General features: G+C 38.1%; 1 protein-coding gene across 1 annotated transcript; it reads left to right on the top strand.

The window, feature by feature from the left end:
* The first annotated feature begins 3,572 nt into the window (after nucleotides 1-3,572).
* LOC145610821 (uncharacterized) lies at nucleotides 3,573-13,889 on the top strand. The gene is made up of 9 exons (XM_081666107.1): nucleotides 3,573-4,423; nucleotides 4,618-5,168; nucleotides 8,682-9,297; nucleotides 9,565-10,037; nucleotides 10,135-10,678; nucleotides 10,841-11,310; nucleotides 11,498-12,122; nucleotides 12,235-12,716; nucleotides 13,080-13,889. Exons 1-9 carry the CDS (start codon nucleotides 3,925-3,927, stop codon nucleotides 13,713-13,715), a joined length of 4,896 nt encoding a protein of 1,631 aa, XP_081522233.1. The 5' UTR covers nucleotides 3,573-3,924; the 3' UTR covers nucleotides 13,716-13,889.
* The last annotated feature ends 3,184 nt before the right edge of the window (nucleotides 13,890-17,073 follow it).

Genomic DNA, 17,073 nt, shown 5'->3' with positions numbered 1-17,073 from the left:
AATTTCGAACAAGATCGAGCGAATTTGTGCATGTGTTGGTGTTCAAGTTTTTTAGGTCAAATTCGACCATGAAAACCCTAGATCTAGAGTTTTTATGGTCGAATTTGACCTTTAAAACCATAATTTCAAGCCCAAATCAGCTTTTTCTGGTCGTTGTGGTTAGATGGTATGTTTTTTAAGGTGGGTCGAATTTTTTTTTGTCCAAATCGGCGTTTTCTAGTCGTTGTTTGGGTGGGGGTGTGGTCGTGGTGGGCGGGGGTTGTGGTTTGGGTTAGGGTCGTGGTGGCTGTTGTGGTTTGGGTTAGGGTCGTGGTGGGTGGGGGTTGTGGTTTGGGTTTGGGTCGTGGTGGCTGTTGTGGTTTGGGTTAGGGTCGTGGTGGGTGGGGGTTGGTTAGGGTCGTGGTGGGTAGGGGTTGTGGTTTGGGTCTAGTTGTGGGTGGGGGTCTTCTTTTCTACTAGTGTTGTGGTGGTTGTTGTTTGGTGGTGGCTGTTGTTGTGGGTGGTGGCTGGTGGTGTTTGGTGGCTGGTCGTATTTTTTTTTGTTGTTGGTGGTGTGGGGTGGTGGTTGGTGGCTGTTGTTGTTGTGGGTGGTGGCTGGTGGTGGCTGGTCGTATTTTTTTTTGTTGTTGGTGGTGTGGGGTGGTGGTTGATGGCTGTTGTTGTTGTGGGTGGTGGCTGGTGGTGTTTGGTGGCTGTTGTTGTGGGTGGTGACTGGTGGTGTAAATTAAATAATATTATAACAATTAATTAATAAAAATATTAATGTTTTTACATTTGGATTGATTATGTATCAATTTAATTGAAAGAAACCCAATTTTTTTTTTTAAAATTTTTAATACCCCTAATGGGCAGCGGTTTGGCGCCAAAACTGCTGCCCTTTCTTTACAATTGGCAAGCGGTTCTGAACCGCTTGCCATTTTAAAGGCCAATTGGCAAGCCCCCTAAAAGCATGCGGTTCATAACCGCTTGTCATTAGGGGGTTTGAACCGCTTGCCATTATGTATTTTCTACTAGTGCATTGAGTGAGAATAATATTCTTATGGTCCAGAAGAGCCATGAGCAAAATATGTAATTAGTTTAAATTCTTAATTCATATGATACTGGAAAATAAAATATATATAATGATATCAAGTGTTTCCATGCAATTATGTTTGGATAATGTGATCAATTATTGATCATCACTTTGTAGTATATATGACCTCCAGAAGAAGGCATACATCTAATTGTTATGATAATTCGAAACAAACTATCGAATGAAATAGTGGTAAACACTTGTATTATTTCCACAAGTATGAAGAAATGAAGACGCCTCAATAAGTCCATGTGAAGATTTGAAGATTCAAGTTCAATTTGAAAGGATCAATCATCAAGAAATGGTGTTTAGCTACATGGAAGAAGTTACCCAACCATATCGCATGAGATTTATTGCACTGGAAGATTTCACGTTAATACGTTATGCATTCATCGGGGAGAGCAAATACGCGCTGCACTCTTTTTCCCTTAAATGGTTTTGTTCCACATTGGGTTTTCCTGGTAAGGTTTTTAACGAGGCAGCATCCCAAGCGTATTACGAAGAATGTTGTACTCTTTTTCCTTCATTAGGTTTTTATCCCACATGTTTTTCCTAATAAGGTTTTAACGAGGCACATTCTTAGATAATGGACATTCAAGGGGGAGTGTTATGAAATATATATTTGTGGATGCCCATTATACTCTTGTATCATTCCAGAACTTTCTAGATTTTAGGGTTTATTATTCTTCCGGCAAACCCTATCAATTGTATTGTATCTATATATATCTATACCTCCACTATATGAAAGACAAGTAGAACACACAGATTAATTCTCTCTATCTCTTATATTTTCACCTTATTTTATAACAATCTGATAATATTATATTGTAATAACTAAAAAAAAAAACTAAGATATATTTGTTTTGAGCTAAAAACATATGTTTGCGTCAATAATTTTGCTTACAGTAGAGAGGTTTTGATTAATTTGTTTAATTGAAATGATTGATATTGTTATTTTTTAAGTGATCATGCATTGATATTGCAAAATGTTTTAAAACTTACTAGTATATTATTATGATTATATATCTATATTCGATAAAGAAAATTAGAGGGAAAATTTTTAATTAGAGTGCGCCATGTGACACTTCTAACTTGTTAGGAAATTAGGGTGTAATTGTGTTTGATTAATGCGGAACAAGTCAATGAAATTAAGAACGAGAAAAAAAACAATAAAGAAGATAAACAAAGAACACAAGGATTTACATGGTTCGGTCAAAATAGACCTACATCCACGGGTGGGGGATTCGAGAGCTTCTTCACTATAATGGAGAAAGAACGAGAGAATAATACAAGGAGTCTTAAATCTAATGGCTCAATAAGGTATGATCTAATTGATCAACTAAAGGGTCTTTTTATAACACAAGAAAACCCTAATAAAACCCTAAGATTGTTCCCCAAGTATATTCAAATAGCCGCCATAGAAAAGATATAATTTTAGGAAATATTCCATCAATTATCCTAGAATAACCTAACTACCGAGCTATAGCTCGGCAACTAGCTCATGCCTGCCGCAAGTCCTCATAGGGCCGAGCTATAGCTCACTCGCATAGAGCTATAGCTCGCAGCCTCGTTGCAAATTTCCAGCTTCGTCAGGTTTTTGTAAAACAGTCATAACATTCTCGTTTCTTATCGGAATTGGGCATATGACCGGTCGTTGGAAAGCTCTTGAACCAAGCTATCACCTCCAACTTGAATCATCTCAAAATCAATTGTAGTTTGAGAGATATAAGCATTCAAAGTCAGCCCTACTAGATTTCGAGTCACAATTTAACATAACTTTTATTTCCGTTTCACAATAATGGCTACACTTATAGTCGGAACGGGCGCCTAGGAGAAATTTGAGTGGGATGATTAAATGGATATAAGGGTAAGTAATTAAGTGATATATTGAGTCTCATGTGAGGTATTTATTCTCTTAGTAAGGGTAAAATGTTAACTTCACACTCAAAAACTAACTAGACTAAAAAAAAATATGGAGTGTAGCGAGTAATGAAACATACCAAAAGAAAAAAGTGTAGTCAGTATTATGAAACGAAGGAATTACTGTAGTTTAGATTGATGAACATCTGTTACCCTTTAAAAATAGTTTCAATTATCGAGAATACCTTTGGTCCCCTCACACAGTGCTTTTTTTCCCCTTATTAAAGGGAAAGACGATACTAGTAGAAATCTTCAAAGAGTTCAAAGTTCAAACCATCCATTACAAGCAAGGAATTATACATAAATAAAGCAAAGAAAAAGCCAAAAGTACCTAAAGCTAACAACAATACACTTCCTCCGTTTATTTAAGCACATATGAAGTAGATGTTACACTGTACTAGTATGTTCTTCTTTTTATCTTTCTCCAATTGCATGGATTGCATTTAATTTTTTCTCCCTATCTCTTTTATACCCTTAAATTATATAAGAGTCTGCAATTAAAAAACTGTAACATCTAATAAACAACAGAGGAATTTTTTTTTGAAATACAGAGTACTCCATATCAAAAATTATTTATTACAACTTTTTAAAAACTGAAGAAGTATTTTTTATAATATTATCTTAACCATGATATTTGGGGTGAAAGGGAGTAAAATTTTAAAGAGGCAAAAAAATTCAAAAGTGAATAAAATTTAAAATAAACGAAGGGATCGAATATATATACAACGGCCCTTGAACTTTAGAGGATCCCACCTGCAACACGAGGGTCCATAGAAGGGTCCCATGACAAGAGTCTATGAGGCAAGCCTTCCATTGTCATTTTTGACAAGAGGCCGAAACTCACCTTATTTCTGAGTTGCAAACTAACTTCTGATCCTAATAGTGTGGACAAACTTAATACCCCAAAATCGACACTGGAATTTGGCAAATCAATGGGAGATGTTCAATACACCTTATTCAAAGCAGCAGTGAAAGGCGATATGAATGAAGACTTTGTTGCCATATATGAGAACGAAATGTTGTGGTTCAAAACACCTGATGCTGGCAATAGCATTGTCCACATCGCAGCTCGACACAGGCAGTTGGAGGTTGTCAAGAAAGCGGTTAGCTTATTCCCTGTTCTTCTCCGACAGAAGAACAACTTGGACAACACCCCTCTTCACGAGGCTGCTGCTTTCGGAACTGAGGAGACTGTGCAACTCCTCATTTCCCTGCTTCAGAATAATAGCAGTAGTACCACTCCTGTGTCGCATTTGTTGGAGGTGAATCACGATGGTGACACCCCGTTCCATGTCGCATTTCGATACCGTAACATGGCTATAGCCCAAGAGTTGTTTTCATATGTAATTAAAGACCACCCAGAGATCTTGGTCATGAAGACCAATCTGCACAAGGAGACTCCTCTGCATCTTTATGTTCGGTGTTGTCCAGGTAATTGCTCCATTTTTTTTAAAGTCATTTGATTGAGTATATTCTCGGGCCTCAAACATCAGCTTAAGCTTTTGGTTGAGACCTGGGAATAATACCTTATGTGAGAGGCCCTTGGGCTTGAAATGACGATGAAACAGGGGCTCTCAGGCTCTCATACTCATACTCATACTCATACTCAACAGTTATGTTTACAGATGATGATTTCCTAACCAACAAAGAAGTGATCAACACAGGCAGCAGTGAAATTTCCAATAAACAAGCACTTGTATTTAAATTAATTGAAGCGAATTTCTTTTGCATATTTGAACTTGATTCCGAGGGATTTAACCCTCTGATGAGGGCAGCCCAATATGGCCGGGTCTTGTTCCTTTATGGGTTGTTCCTTAAACACCCACTTTCAATGGAATGTCGAGACTCGAAAGGAAAGAGTTTTTTGGACCACTTGAGCCTGAGGATGACTAACAAAGCACAAGACAGTAAGGATAATACAATGCATGTTTGCAAAAAGATACTACAACTACAACCAGTTGATGATATCCTAACATGCTCTCGAGACCAAGATGGGAATACCCCATTACATTGGGCTATATTGAATAAAGATTTCGATCTCGCTTCCTTGATCCTTGAACGGCATGCTGCGGCACACTCAAGTGCAAGGAAGGAGTTGCTCATCAGCGTTAAGAATTTACAAGGGAATACTGTTCACGATTTGATTACATCCAAGCCTGGAATTCCTCAAGTCCTTGTAAGTACTTTTAGTTATTGTCTACAAGACTATAATTGATTCATAAACAAGTTTTTTTTTTTTTTTTACCCGACCATTACATCGGGTTAATTGACACATAAATTATATTCCTTCCGCACCACAAAAATTCGGTCAGTTACTATTCATATGCTTTCCAATGCATGTTTTATATCGTTTATACGATCTTCAGTTACATATTTGTTCTTCAGTTACATATTTGTATAAATTGTAACAATCCTTTTTGTTTTGCAGTTAACCTGTTTCACTTTATTTTTCACAGAGTAATAACTGTTACTCTAAATATGTCCAATCACAGAGGATATAATTGTAAATATAATAAAAGCTACGAAGTATATTTTAAAAAGGAAAATTTGTCAAGAATAAGCCAACCTTTACATGATTAGCTCAAAATAAGTCAACTTTTTGATTAACTAAAAATAAGTCAACCTTTATAGGGTATCTTCTCAAAATAAGTCATGACCCGTTGAATTTTAATTTGAAATTACCGGTTGTTCGGGTTAATTATGCCACATGTCATTATGTAATTGGTCCTTTTATATAAAAAAAATTGATTAACATTTAGTTTTGATTAGTTATGTCAAAAAAAACTTTTTATTCAGTTAACAATAATATCAATAAAAATAAACTAAAAAAAAATTTCAGCCACCTACCCACTGCCAGCCTCACTCCCCAGCATCTCCCTCACCACCGGTCGCTGCACGGCGGTCAACCCCCTTCCCTGGCCCACGCGACCAACCCCTTTCCCTTCCCCCACCCACAAACACACCTATCCCTCCCAGCCTCTCATTCCCCTTTCCCCTTTCCCCTTACCCAAACCCAAACCCAAACCCCGACACCTAATCTTCTTTCGCTCTGCAGTTCACCAGAAATTCGCCGCACAAAATGTCAGGGGGTTAACTCACGGTAGGGGAAGCGAGAAAGGGGAAAGAGGAAAGGGAGGCTGGGAGGGATAGGTGTTTGGGTTTGGGTGGGGTGTTGACATGGATGGGGAAAGGGAGGGGATACAAGCACCATGCCGGCAGACAGTGGTAGAGGGGAGCTGGTGGAGATGGGGTTGCTGAGATTTTTTATTTTATTTTTTTAATTATCGTAATTATAATTAACATTTAATAAAATAATAAGTTATTTTAATTAAAGAATGACTTGTTTAATAGGTTTTAGGTCATTGGACCTATTAAAAGAAAATACCTCTGAAAGTCGACTATTTTGAATTAATTGAAAAGTTGACTTATTTTGAGTTAATCATGTAAAGGTTGGCTTATTCTTGACAAATTTTCCTTTTAAAAAAATATGTACCAAGTAATATAATATACTTACATAAGTCAATTACTCCTTGTCCTTGCTCATAATATGCATCTATGCAAGCACTGAGTGTTATTAGTAGATATGTCAATAAACTCTTGATCCTACCTAAATCCTACCCTTCCCTACCATAATTTTAGTGCATGCATCTTAAAGGAGTAATTAGTATGTACTATTTTGGACTGAATTGAACTAAATATAATTCAACTAAAATCAACAGAAATGAATTGTAATTAGGATTGAGCTGCAATCAGCTGATCTGAACTGAAGTCATCTAAAGTGAATTGAAGTCGATTAAACTAAACAGAAATTGGTTGAACCAAATTGAGAACATAAGGCTATATCCTAATAATGAAGTACCCCATGTAGGTTTAGAGTGATTTTGTGCAAACACATTAAATAACACCCACAGTAACTCCATAACTCCCAATTTTTCATTGGGTTGGTTTGGGCCCTCATTGATCGACCATGTGCCTAACTGTTGCGCATTAAAAATCCCTCAATTATTGAAAACACCTTATCATCTCTTTAGTCTTGTTTCCTCACTCATTACTTCCTTACTCCTTAGGCCTTGTCTGAATTTGGTGAAAAATTAAGGAGGTTGATTTTATGGGTGGAATCATTATTAGGGGACTAATTTAGGAGGAAACTTTTTACAAGAGTATATTTTAATGGGGTTTGAAAAAAGTAAGACCATCTCCAATGATGAGACTCAAGTGAGTATTTTTAGGATAGAGAGAGTATTTTTTGTAATGTATACCAATAAGTTGGTATCTAAACTACAACTCCAAAAGAAAGTTGCTAAGTATAAATACTCAACTTTGAGTCTCATTTGACAAAATGTGTGAGCCATTGTCAATATTCTATTATATTTTGTAATTTATTTAAGTTACCTTTTTTTTTTTTTTTTTTTTTTTTTTTTTTTTTTTAAATTATTGATGGGTCATAAATTGAAAATGACAATTGTATATTCTAGAGAGTCTCACAATTGAGAATTTAGACTTCATATGAGTTGCTAAATTGAGAAGTGAGTATGGTATCACCATTAGAGAGGTAAAAAACTAATTCATTTTGTATTTCACTATTCAAACCCGAGTCTCACCATTGGAAATGGTCTAAAGATTGCGATTTTTTTTATATTAAAAAAAAAAATAATTAAGAAGCAAAAGACAAAGTCATGGGCCATAGATGAGTGTCGGTATTTATTGGCAGAAAAAAGATGAGAGAAAGGAGGTAGAAAAGGGTTGCCTTGTTGGATGAAAAATAAACTGGGTAATAGGTGTGGGGTAGAGCTGTTTTGGGCGGGGTTTGGGTAGAATTTTCCGGCCCGGTTCGATTTTAAAAAAAGTTTGGACGGGTTTGAGAAATGGATTTGCATTTTAAGTTGTTTTTTTGGCCCGGCCTGAAAAACCCGTATAGCACGACTAGTTTGGGCGGGATTGGGCACACGTTTTCCGACCCGAAGCTTGGCCCAACCCGGCCCAACCCGAGAAATGACAATTTTTTTCCTCGACCTGGCCCGACCCGCCCATTGATCACCTTTAGTGCGGGGTTGGGTAATGTATTACTTTTTTTTTTTTTTTTTTTTTTTTTTGAGGAATAGTCATAGGCTTGAAAAAGTCTCTCCAATCCAGGCACGCCCAGAACACCTAAATTTATTACCATCCTAACTTTTACAGTTTTACCCCTTTACCCCAAAACAGACGGGCTCTTAGTCTTCACAGTGGGAAGAGCAAAATTAGATATTGTCCAGGAGAGGGGAAGTTTATTTTATTGACATTGAAGAATTCTCAAATACAATGATATGCTAGGTTACAAAAAATAGGATTTTATATAATACCCATCATGGGTTATACAAAGGGGACCGGCCACAAAGAAAATTAAAGGCACAAAGTAACAATAAAAAAGAGTGACCTTAAACCTATTTTTCAGTTCAGTCACCAGTGCTTTTAGAATGGATATTTTGATTTCCTATTTCGGATTTTTAAATTGTTTCAACGGCCCTACTTTGTATTTCCTATGTTTGAAAAATCCTAGTACTAGTTGATTAATCCCAATGTCCTAACTACCCTTCATGAATTTAAAAATGAAGTAAATGATTTCCATTTGTTAAATATGAGTGAAAGTTATACAACCCTTTCTCAATAATATTTAGTAGTGGTAACAAGTGTGATTAAACATGATTTGTAGAAGAACCTGTTGGAAGAAGCTACTAGGGGAATAATAATGAATGAGCAACTATACAATGCAGCTAAAAACTTAGATGTGGGTGTGTTTATACAACAAGCAAATGATGATGACGACGATGATTTTTTTTCTCATCAAGATGTGGATGGAAAGAACATACTTCACATACCCTTACATCTTCAATCCGCTTACAATTTTACGGCCGGCAATTTAGGAAGTTACCGAAGGTTTTTCAAGGAAGCGATTAAAAGATGTCCGAAATTGATGTACCAAAGAGACTGTAATGGTGACACACCACTACACATAGCTGCTAGGACTACATTGCCTGAAGCAAAGTCATTGTGGACAATATCTTTCCGAACATGGAACGGCATGAAAGAGGATGATGAATGGCTAGCTGATCATCAAATTCCTCCATGGAGGATGAAAGATTCGAGAGGTCATATGCCGATTCATGAATCTGCACGCAACCAAAATTTGGGTGTCTTTCATGCAAATATTGAACACTTGAACAGCAGGTATAGAACGGAAGCAGTAGAAGCACTTTTGGACGTTAATGATCATGGCGAGACCGCTTATCACTTAATTGCTAGATACGCACAGCCGCAATTGGATACTGGTCAGTTTCCATCTCTTCTTTAATTACATACTTCCTCCGTTTTTTTAATTGTTGTTCCACTTCTCTTTTCGGGATGTTTTTAATTAGTCCTTCCTCTCCTTCTGACATGATTTACGTATAAAAATTACAAACATAACCTTACTTTTTAGGGATCACATTATTCTTTCACTTACTTTTTGAGGGGTTAAGATCCTCATAAGTTATGACAAAACTCTAGAGGGTACATGTACGAGGAAAAAAATATAACTTGTGATGCTTCACTTGTAGGCTACATATTTAATCCGGATTCGAAAACTGCTGCATACAAACGTGACTTAGAAGGCTTAACCCCTATCATAAGAGCGGCACACTATGGTCGGAGCATACTAGTTAGGAAATTTAGTGAATGGTGTCCTAAATCAATAAACATGATGGATTACAAAGGTAGAAATGTGTTGCACCATCTTTGTACTTCACCCTCAACTAAGGTGGACGAGTTGGAAAACTTGTTACAACATTGGGAAAGCAATCGCACACAGTATCCTGAATCGATACTGTTAGTATTATCGAAAGATGAAGATGGTAACACGCCTTTACATCTTGCCGTCTTGCATCAGAACTTTAAGGTTGCTGATTCTTTGTTCACTCATTTTGATGTGGGCGATAGATTATACACAAAACACTTAATGGACCTCAACAACAACCAGGGGGAGTCATTCAAAGACTTGATTACATGTGGATCAGGCATTCCTCCAAAACTTGTATGTATCGTACGACTTTATCGATTGCTTACTTCTAAATTTCTTTCTACAACTACTAATAATGCTTTTCATCTTTTCTATTCTGTTCTGTTCGCAGAAGGAACTAATACAACAAGCAGATACTCGACATCTGCTAACCACAATGGATGACCATCTTTATGAGGCAGCAACAAAAGGAGATGTGGATTATATTGAGCGTGAAAGTGGTTCTTCAGTATTGTTTTCTCAATCAAATGACGGAAGTAATGTCCTTCACTTAGCCCTCCGGCATCATCAATTACCCCTCATCGAGTTTCTACTCAATGATGATATGTATTTTATGCTTATCTACGGGAATGACTACAAAGGAGACACGCCTTTGCATCTTGCTGTTAGCCTTCAAACAGATGAACCATCGACCTTAACTTTCTTACAACTTTGTCTCCATCGTTGGAAGACGTCTCAATCTTTTAAAGGTAAAAATTACCCTCCGCCATGGACAGTGAGAAATTCCAAAGGAAATACATACCTTCATGAAGCTGCACGCGTGTGTAGCTACAAAGTTATATTTTCAGATTTTCTAATTGATAAAGACATTAAGGATGTGAATGACCATGGTGAGACTGTTTTTCATGTCATGGTCAAATATGCCACTGAAACAGGTCAGTTTTTATTTTAATTCTATTCGGGATTCTTTATTGATAGAGTATAAAACACCTGGGCCTCAACCATCAGCTTAAGCTTTTGGTTGAATTGGTGCTATCTATAACATTTATCTTCCACTACAGTTTGTACTTATTTTGCTATGTTATATAACACTGCAGCAAAAAATTACCTAGAGAATTTGACAAAACAGATGCAATCGCTTGTCTATATTCAAGATTCTGAGGGCTTCACTCCGGTATTAAGAGCACTGCAATATGGTCGGCTTGGAATGGCTTTGCTTCTTATCCAACAATGCCCTCGTTCAGTTGAGATTCCAGATAATAAAGGTAGAACAGTTTTGCACCATTTAAGGGCTTTGGTTGTAGATCTTGTTGATCAAGTAAAAGATATACTGCCGGTGTGGAACGAATTTTTCAAACGTCCCGGTGTTGATGAGCTTCGAATTGCACAAAATGAAGATGGAAACACACCGTTGCATCTAGCCATCATTGAAGGTGATTTTACCAAATCAAAATTTCTCATGGAAAAATGTCTCCAATCGGAGAACAGACGAGAATTGATTATTGTCAACAACGATGGTCACTTGGTTTTTGAACTAGTCTCTTCACAAGCGCATATACTTGCCATGGTGTGTACCCCTTCTGCTCTCTAATCCTTTAATTTTTGCCTCATAATTGTTTGAAAATTGGCTTGGTTGTGTCGATTTATATATTTTTCAAAAGTGAATTTCCTATTTCCTCTGTTGTCACTAAAATAAAAAGGGTGAGTTTGGGTAACTAAATGGATCTCATTTCCCTTTTTGAATACTTTAATAGAAGGAGCTGCAATCAATGGTTAGCAGAAGCTATGTTAAAGAGACAAATTTGATTGACAAAGCGATGGATGACGAGCTTTATCGAGCAGCAATAGAAGGAGACATAAAAATATTTGATTCTATGATAGTTGATGATGTTGCAGTCGTAAATGATACTGAAAGTAGGCCACCAAATCTTCCTGAAGCGTACTTTTGTAGTCAAACACCAGGCGGAAGCAATATAATACACATAGCCCTCCGACATGGCAAAGAAAACAAGCGAGTAGAGAAATTTAAATTCATTGAAATTGCTCTGGAAAGATACCCAATTTTAAGCATGCAATTGGAAAATAACGGAGACACGCCGCTTCATCTTGCTGTTAAGTGGAAAAGTGGGCTATCAATAGTGAAATTACTTATAAAAGCATCCCAAAATTTTCTACTCGATGAGAGCAAGAAAGCTTTTTATGTCGCCCCATGGGCTATGAAAAACTACAAGGGCTGTTTCCCGATTCATGAGGCTTTACAAAATGGCAACTTGAAAGCTGCTGAGGCTTTATTCGATTGTGACACCGAGGCTACTATTCGTGTTAGCAACCTTGGTGACACTGCACTTCATTCTTTTGCCAAAAATGGTCTTCCTATAGGTATGTCTCTTAGGCCTCTTCTTTTCAACTTCGATCAATTAGCATTTTGTATTGCTCAGTTTAATGTTTTACTGATTTTTGTTCATATTACTTGTAACATATATGTATATAGGCGACCATGATGCACATAACTTTGTGAAAACAATGTTTGAAAGAAGCAACCGAGCAGCGTATATGCGAGATGATGAAGGTCTCACACCGTTACTAAGCGCTGCAAGATTGGGTCGTGTTCAGGTTGCACGAGCTATACTCAAGTATCGTCCACAATCAGCATACCTCCAAGACCCCAATGGTCGGACATTTTTGCACCTCTTGCGATTTACAGGTGAAGATGTTGATGAGAGTTTGGATGGAAATTTTAAGAAAACAGGGAAACAGTTATTTGAAATCCCTGAAGCAGATGCACAGAGATTGGTTCAAGATATTGACGGAAACACACCCCTCCATTATGCTATTATAAATAAGAATTCTATTGCTGCAATTGTGTTAACTCACAAGTGTCTAGAAGATGATGAACAAAGAGAGCTTGGATTGGTGAATAAAGAGGGTCAAACAATTCCAGATTTACTCGCATTGCATGACGTCCCATACGAGGTACATTCTGGATCTATTATGTGCAACATAATTCAATCAAGTTCGATTCATTCTTTCAATTAGTTAGGTACAATATAGAAAAAAAAAAAAAAAACCCAATGAATTCCAATAAATTAAATCTAATAAGGTCTTATCTAGTGGAATTTGAAATCATAGTTCTAACAAGTTGAGGAGCTTCAAGGGAAGAGTTTATATGCATTATACGGACTATAATACTAAGATTTCGTTTGAATTTATATGCATTATACGTACTATAATACTAAGATTTCAAATTCTAGTTAATTAAGTTAGTTATTGATGTAAAGAATAATGAAGTTGTTGCTTAGCTTATATATGTTTTAATTTTTTGATTAAATGCAACAGATTATAGAGCTAATTAAAAAGAAAGTACCGAAGGCAGTTTACTTAGCTAGAAGCTCATATGGTATCCGGAAGACAGAAATGAAAGAGTCGGCGAATGCTCTATCTGTGGTTGCAGCTTTGTTGGCAACCATAACCTTTGCAGTCGCATTTCAGGTACCAGGTGGATTTGGTGATGACGGATTCCCTATCCTATTGCAAAAGCCAACATTCATAATATTCTCAGTGGCAAACACGGTAGCAATGTGCAGCTCAATGCTTTGTCTGTTCTTACTCCTTTGGGTGATGGGAATTGGCAAAATTCACGGATCCCTCAAGGTATTAGATATCTCTATAATCCTGCTTCGTTTGTCCTTCTATCTCACCGTGCTCACATTCACAACCGGTGTGTTTGTGGTTACTGTCGAAAAGAGTTTATGGTTGGGCATCTCCGTTTGTGTTCTTGGCTTCCTTACTTTCCTTCTCACATTCAAAATGTCAATCAAGGTTGTTGCCAAATATGGGGGATATGTTAATAGTAGCATGAACAAGTTTAAAAAGAGCGTCAAGTCCCATTGTGAGCATGCTACTCATTTTCTACCTAATACAAAAAGGACTACTCATCATACAAATTCTCAAACAACCGAACAAAACGATTGACTGATCAATACATCTTAATTAGCCTACATATATATGTTGTTTTATTACTAGGTTTTGCAAATGATTTGGACTTTGTGTAGTGGTAACATAATTAACAATGTACTCATTATATTTAACTTCGTGCACGTAAGAGCTTGCTCCAAAAGTCCATGTATTTGATATTTCTATTTTTAATACTCCCTCCGTATCATAATGTCTTGTGTGTTGTGTTTTATTTTATTTTATACTCCCTCCGTTTTTAAATACTTGCTCCATTTCTCCATGCGCGGAGTTTTAGGAGAAATTAGAGAAAGTAATAAAATATGGAGGTAGTGAGGGAAGTTGAGAAAATAAAAATTATAAAAAAAAAAACAAAAGTAGTGGAAGAATATGAGAAGAGATTGTATTATGTTAGGTCCACTAAGTATGAGAAATGAATTAAATATTGTAAAAGCTTTCCAAAATAGAAAATGAAACAAGTATTTAAAAACGGCCGGAAAAAAGAAAGTGGAGCAAGTATTTAAAAACGGAGGGAGTACTAGTTTCATCCTGTGCAAATGCACGATTATTGCACGAATTATAATAATCTAATATAAATTGAACTTTTTTTTTAAGCCAATATACATTAAACTTTAACTATTAATTAGTATTTAAAACATAAATATGCTTCTTTTAATGAACCTTGACCTGTTGGTGACCGAGTTTTAGTAGGTAATATGCCACGTGTCAAATCATAATTGGTGCATTTCATTTAAAAAAAAAATACAAAAAACAAAAAGCAAAAAAAAAATTAAAAATAAAAAGAAAAAACTCCAGCCACCGTGAAACTAAACCCTAGCCTTTACTCCATCCACCACCAAAACTGGCCGGCCTCCCTCCTTAACCTCTGAAAACGGTCGGCCGTCACCTGTCCACCAGGGAAACCGAGGATCTTCGAGGGTTTCGGTGTTTTTAGGGTGTTAAAGAGAGATTTCGGGGTGGTTAGGGAGGTAAGGTAGCGTCTTTCAAGGTGGTTAGGGAGGTTGGGTGGTGTTTTTCGGTGCTGGGATGGAGGTTTTGGGGGTTTCCGACGGTTAGACAAGGGTTTTCGGTGACTGTGATGGTTTTAAGGGTGGCGGTTGTGGTGGTTTATGGTGGTTTCGGGGGTAGAATGTAAGTAAGGAGTGAATTCTGGGGTGGCTTTGGTAAAAGGGGGTTCCGGCCGGCCGTTTTCGGGGGTTTAGGGTGGCGGCCGACCGGTTTTTGCTGGGGCTAGGGAAAAGGTTGGGGTTTTGCGGCGGTGGCTTACTTGGGGGGTGGCTATTGGGTGGTGGGTTTTTTTCTATTTTTTTAGGATTTTTTTGAAATAACATCACAAATTTTACAAAAAAATGGATTATAACACCCCAAATTCTCAAATTTTAATATAACACAACCAAAAAAAAAAAAAAAAAAAAATTGATTTCACCACCATCTAACGGATTCTCGGATGGAATCCGTTAGTGGGGCTCACTATAAACACGTATCACTCAGCAATTTGTTTAAAAAATTAAAGAAAAAACCCAAAATTCTTACCCAACCTGTTTGGGGTAATTTTACCCTGGCACGTGGTCCAGTAAGAAGGTGACACGTGTCACCTTAGGGTTAGTCAAAATTAGACCAACCCTTGTTTGACACGTGTCATCCCAAAGAAATGGAAAAAAAGGCAGCCTTAATGGCCCATATCCCGAGAAAGCCGCAATGCGGCGCAACCCATAAATGATTAGGGCTTGATGACCTAATCAGGGGCACAATTCACGAGGACCCTATAAATAGGGCGATTTCCTCCTTTTGGAGACACGTTTTACCATTTATTACACAATTTACTCTTTGAAAGAGACATCTCGAGCTTGGAATCCGAGCAGATACCCACCTAAATTTCTGCACCTTTTTACTCCTATTCAAGTTACTAACTTGATCGTCGGAGGCGGAGCTCCAATCACCCAGAGTCTCCGTTATTTTGCAGGTACAGCTCACGCCGGACCAGACTTTGTGACGTAACTCTCCCGAGGGACAAAAACACCCAAAGCATTTGGCGCCGTCTGTGGGGAGAGTACCTCAAAGATGGTTCAAGAGTCTATACCACCTCCTGATCCAAAAAATCCTCAATCTATTACCCAACCGGGTAATACAAGCATTTCTCAACCCGTCAATAAACCGGGTAGTTCAACCGTTCCTCCACCGGTACGTCAGCCGGAGGTCTTCACTGACCATGATGACGATGATGATGTGGAGACGTATGTGGCCAAAGACGGTTCATTTATCTCCAAATACACCCGTTCCAAAGATCAGCTGGAACGTGAAGAAAACCAGGCGGGTCGAGCCCGACCCACTGGGAGGCCAGAAGGGGAAACCCGGAAGGCCAGAGGATCAGCTCTGGTCACCCGGGAAGAGCTCATGACTTTCATGAACACCTTCAAGGGTGAAATCAAGGAGATGATCAGCAAAAACAAGGCTAGCTCCAGCAAGGGTCAGCCAGCTAAGAAGACACCTCCCTCTGGGAGGAAGAAGCCGGTCAAGGACAGGCAGCCTACTCCTCATCCCAAGGAGAAGGAGAAGGAGAAGGAAACCGCAAGAATTGACTGGACCAAGATCCTTATGCCTAAGGGTCCTCAGAGGCACACCCAGCAAGAACAACCGGGGGCCACAAAAAAGACTGTTTCTGATGCTCGATTGATCTTTGAGCGAAGGAGACACCAGCAACTGTCTGAGTTAGCCTCCACCTCGAGCTTTCCAGACAGCTTCAAACAAACTTTTGTGCGAAACTCACTCTCCATACATGAGAGTGGGACAGGCGGCAAGTCCGTCAACACTGATCCTCAAATGATGATAGGATCTGTCCCGTTTGCACCTCAGGCGCAATACGGACAATATGGTTTTCCATACATGCAGCCGTTTTCCTTTGGGGGACAGGCGACATTCAACAGTGTCCAACCTTTGGACTAGCAACTCCGACTGCTCAAACTTGGTGAACAACCCTCTGCGATCACCAGGAATATAACCGAGGCAGCTTAGCTGACCAAGGTTAAGAATGTGTTGGTAGGTACTTACAATTAGGGCTGTGCACAGGTCCAAAATCGGACCGAACCGGACCGGGACCCCTTGGACCTGAAGACCTGAATATGGAAATTTTGAGGACCGAGGACCGGACCTGAAAAGTCAGGTCCAGACCTGTTAGACCTGTTTGAGCAATTTTCAGGTTTGGTCCGGTTTTTAGACCTGTTAGACCTGTTTGAGCAATTTTGTTGTTTTTACCCTTGAAAAAATTATTAAATAACAACCTGTTAAAAAGGCATATATATTAAGTTATAAATAAATTACAAGTCAAAGGTCTATAAGTATTACAAGTCAACATGTCTTA

Source organism: Chenopodium album, chromosome 3 (assembly GCF_948465745.1).
Source record: "Chenopodium album chromosome 3, dcCheAlbu1.1, whole genome shotgun sequence".
Classification (NCBI taxonomy): Eukaryota; Viridiplantae; Streptophyta; class Magnoliopsida; order Caryophyllales; family Amaranthaceae; genus Chenopodium; species Chenopodium album.
This window is presented reverse-complemented; position numbering and strand designations above follow the sequence as displayed.

Bases quoted from the DNA above. Each gene is read 5' to 3' on its own strand.
- LOC145610821 (XM_081666107.1), top strand. From the start codon at position 3,925: ATGGGAGATGTTCAATACACCTTATTCAAAGCAGCAGTGAAAGGCGAT. The intron at 10,038-10,134 runs GTATGTATCGTA...TTCTGTTCGCAG, and splicing joins CAGGCATTCCTCCAAAACTT to AAGGAACTAATACAACAAGC. The intron at 12,717-13,079 runs GTACATTCTGGA...TAAATGCAACAG, and splicing joins TGCATGACGTCCCATACGAG to ATTATAGAGCTAATTAAAAA.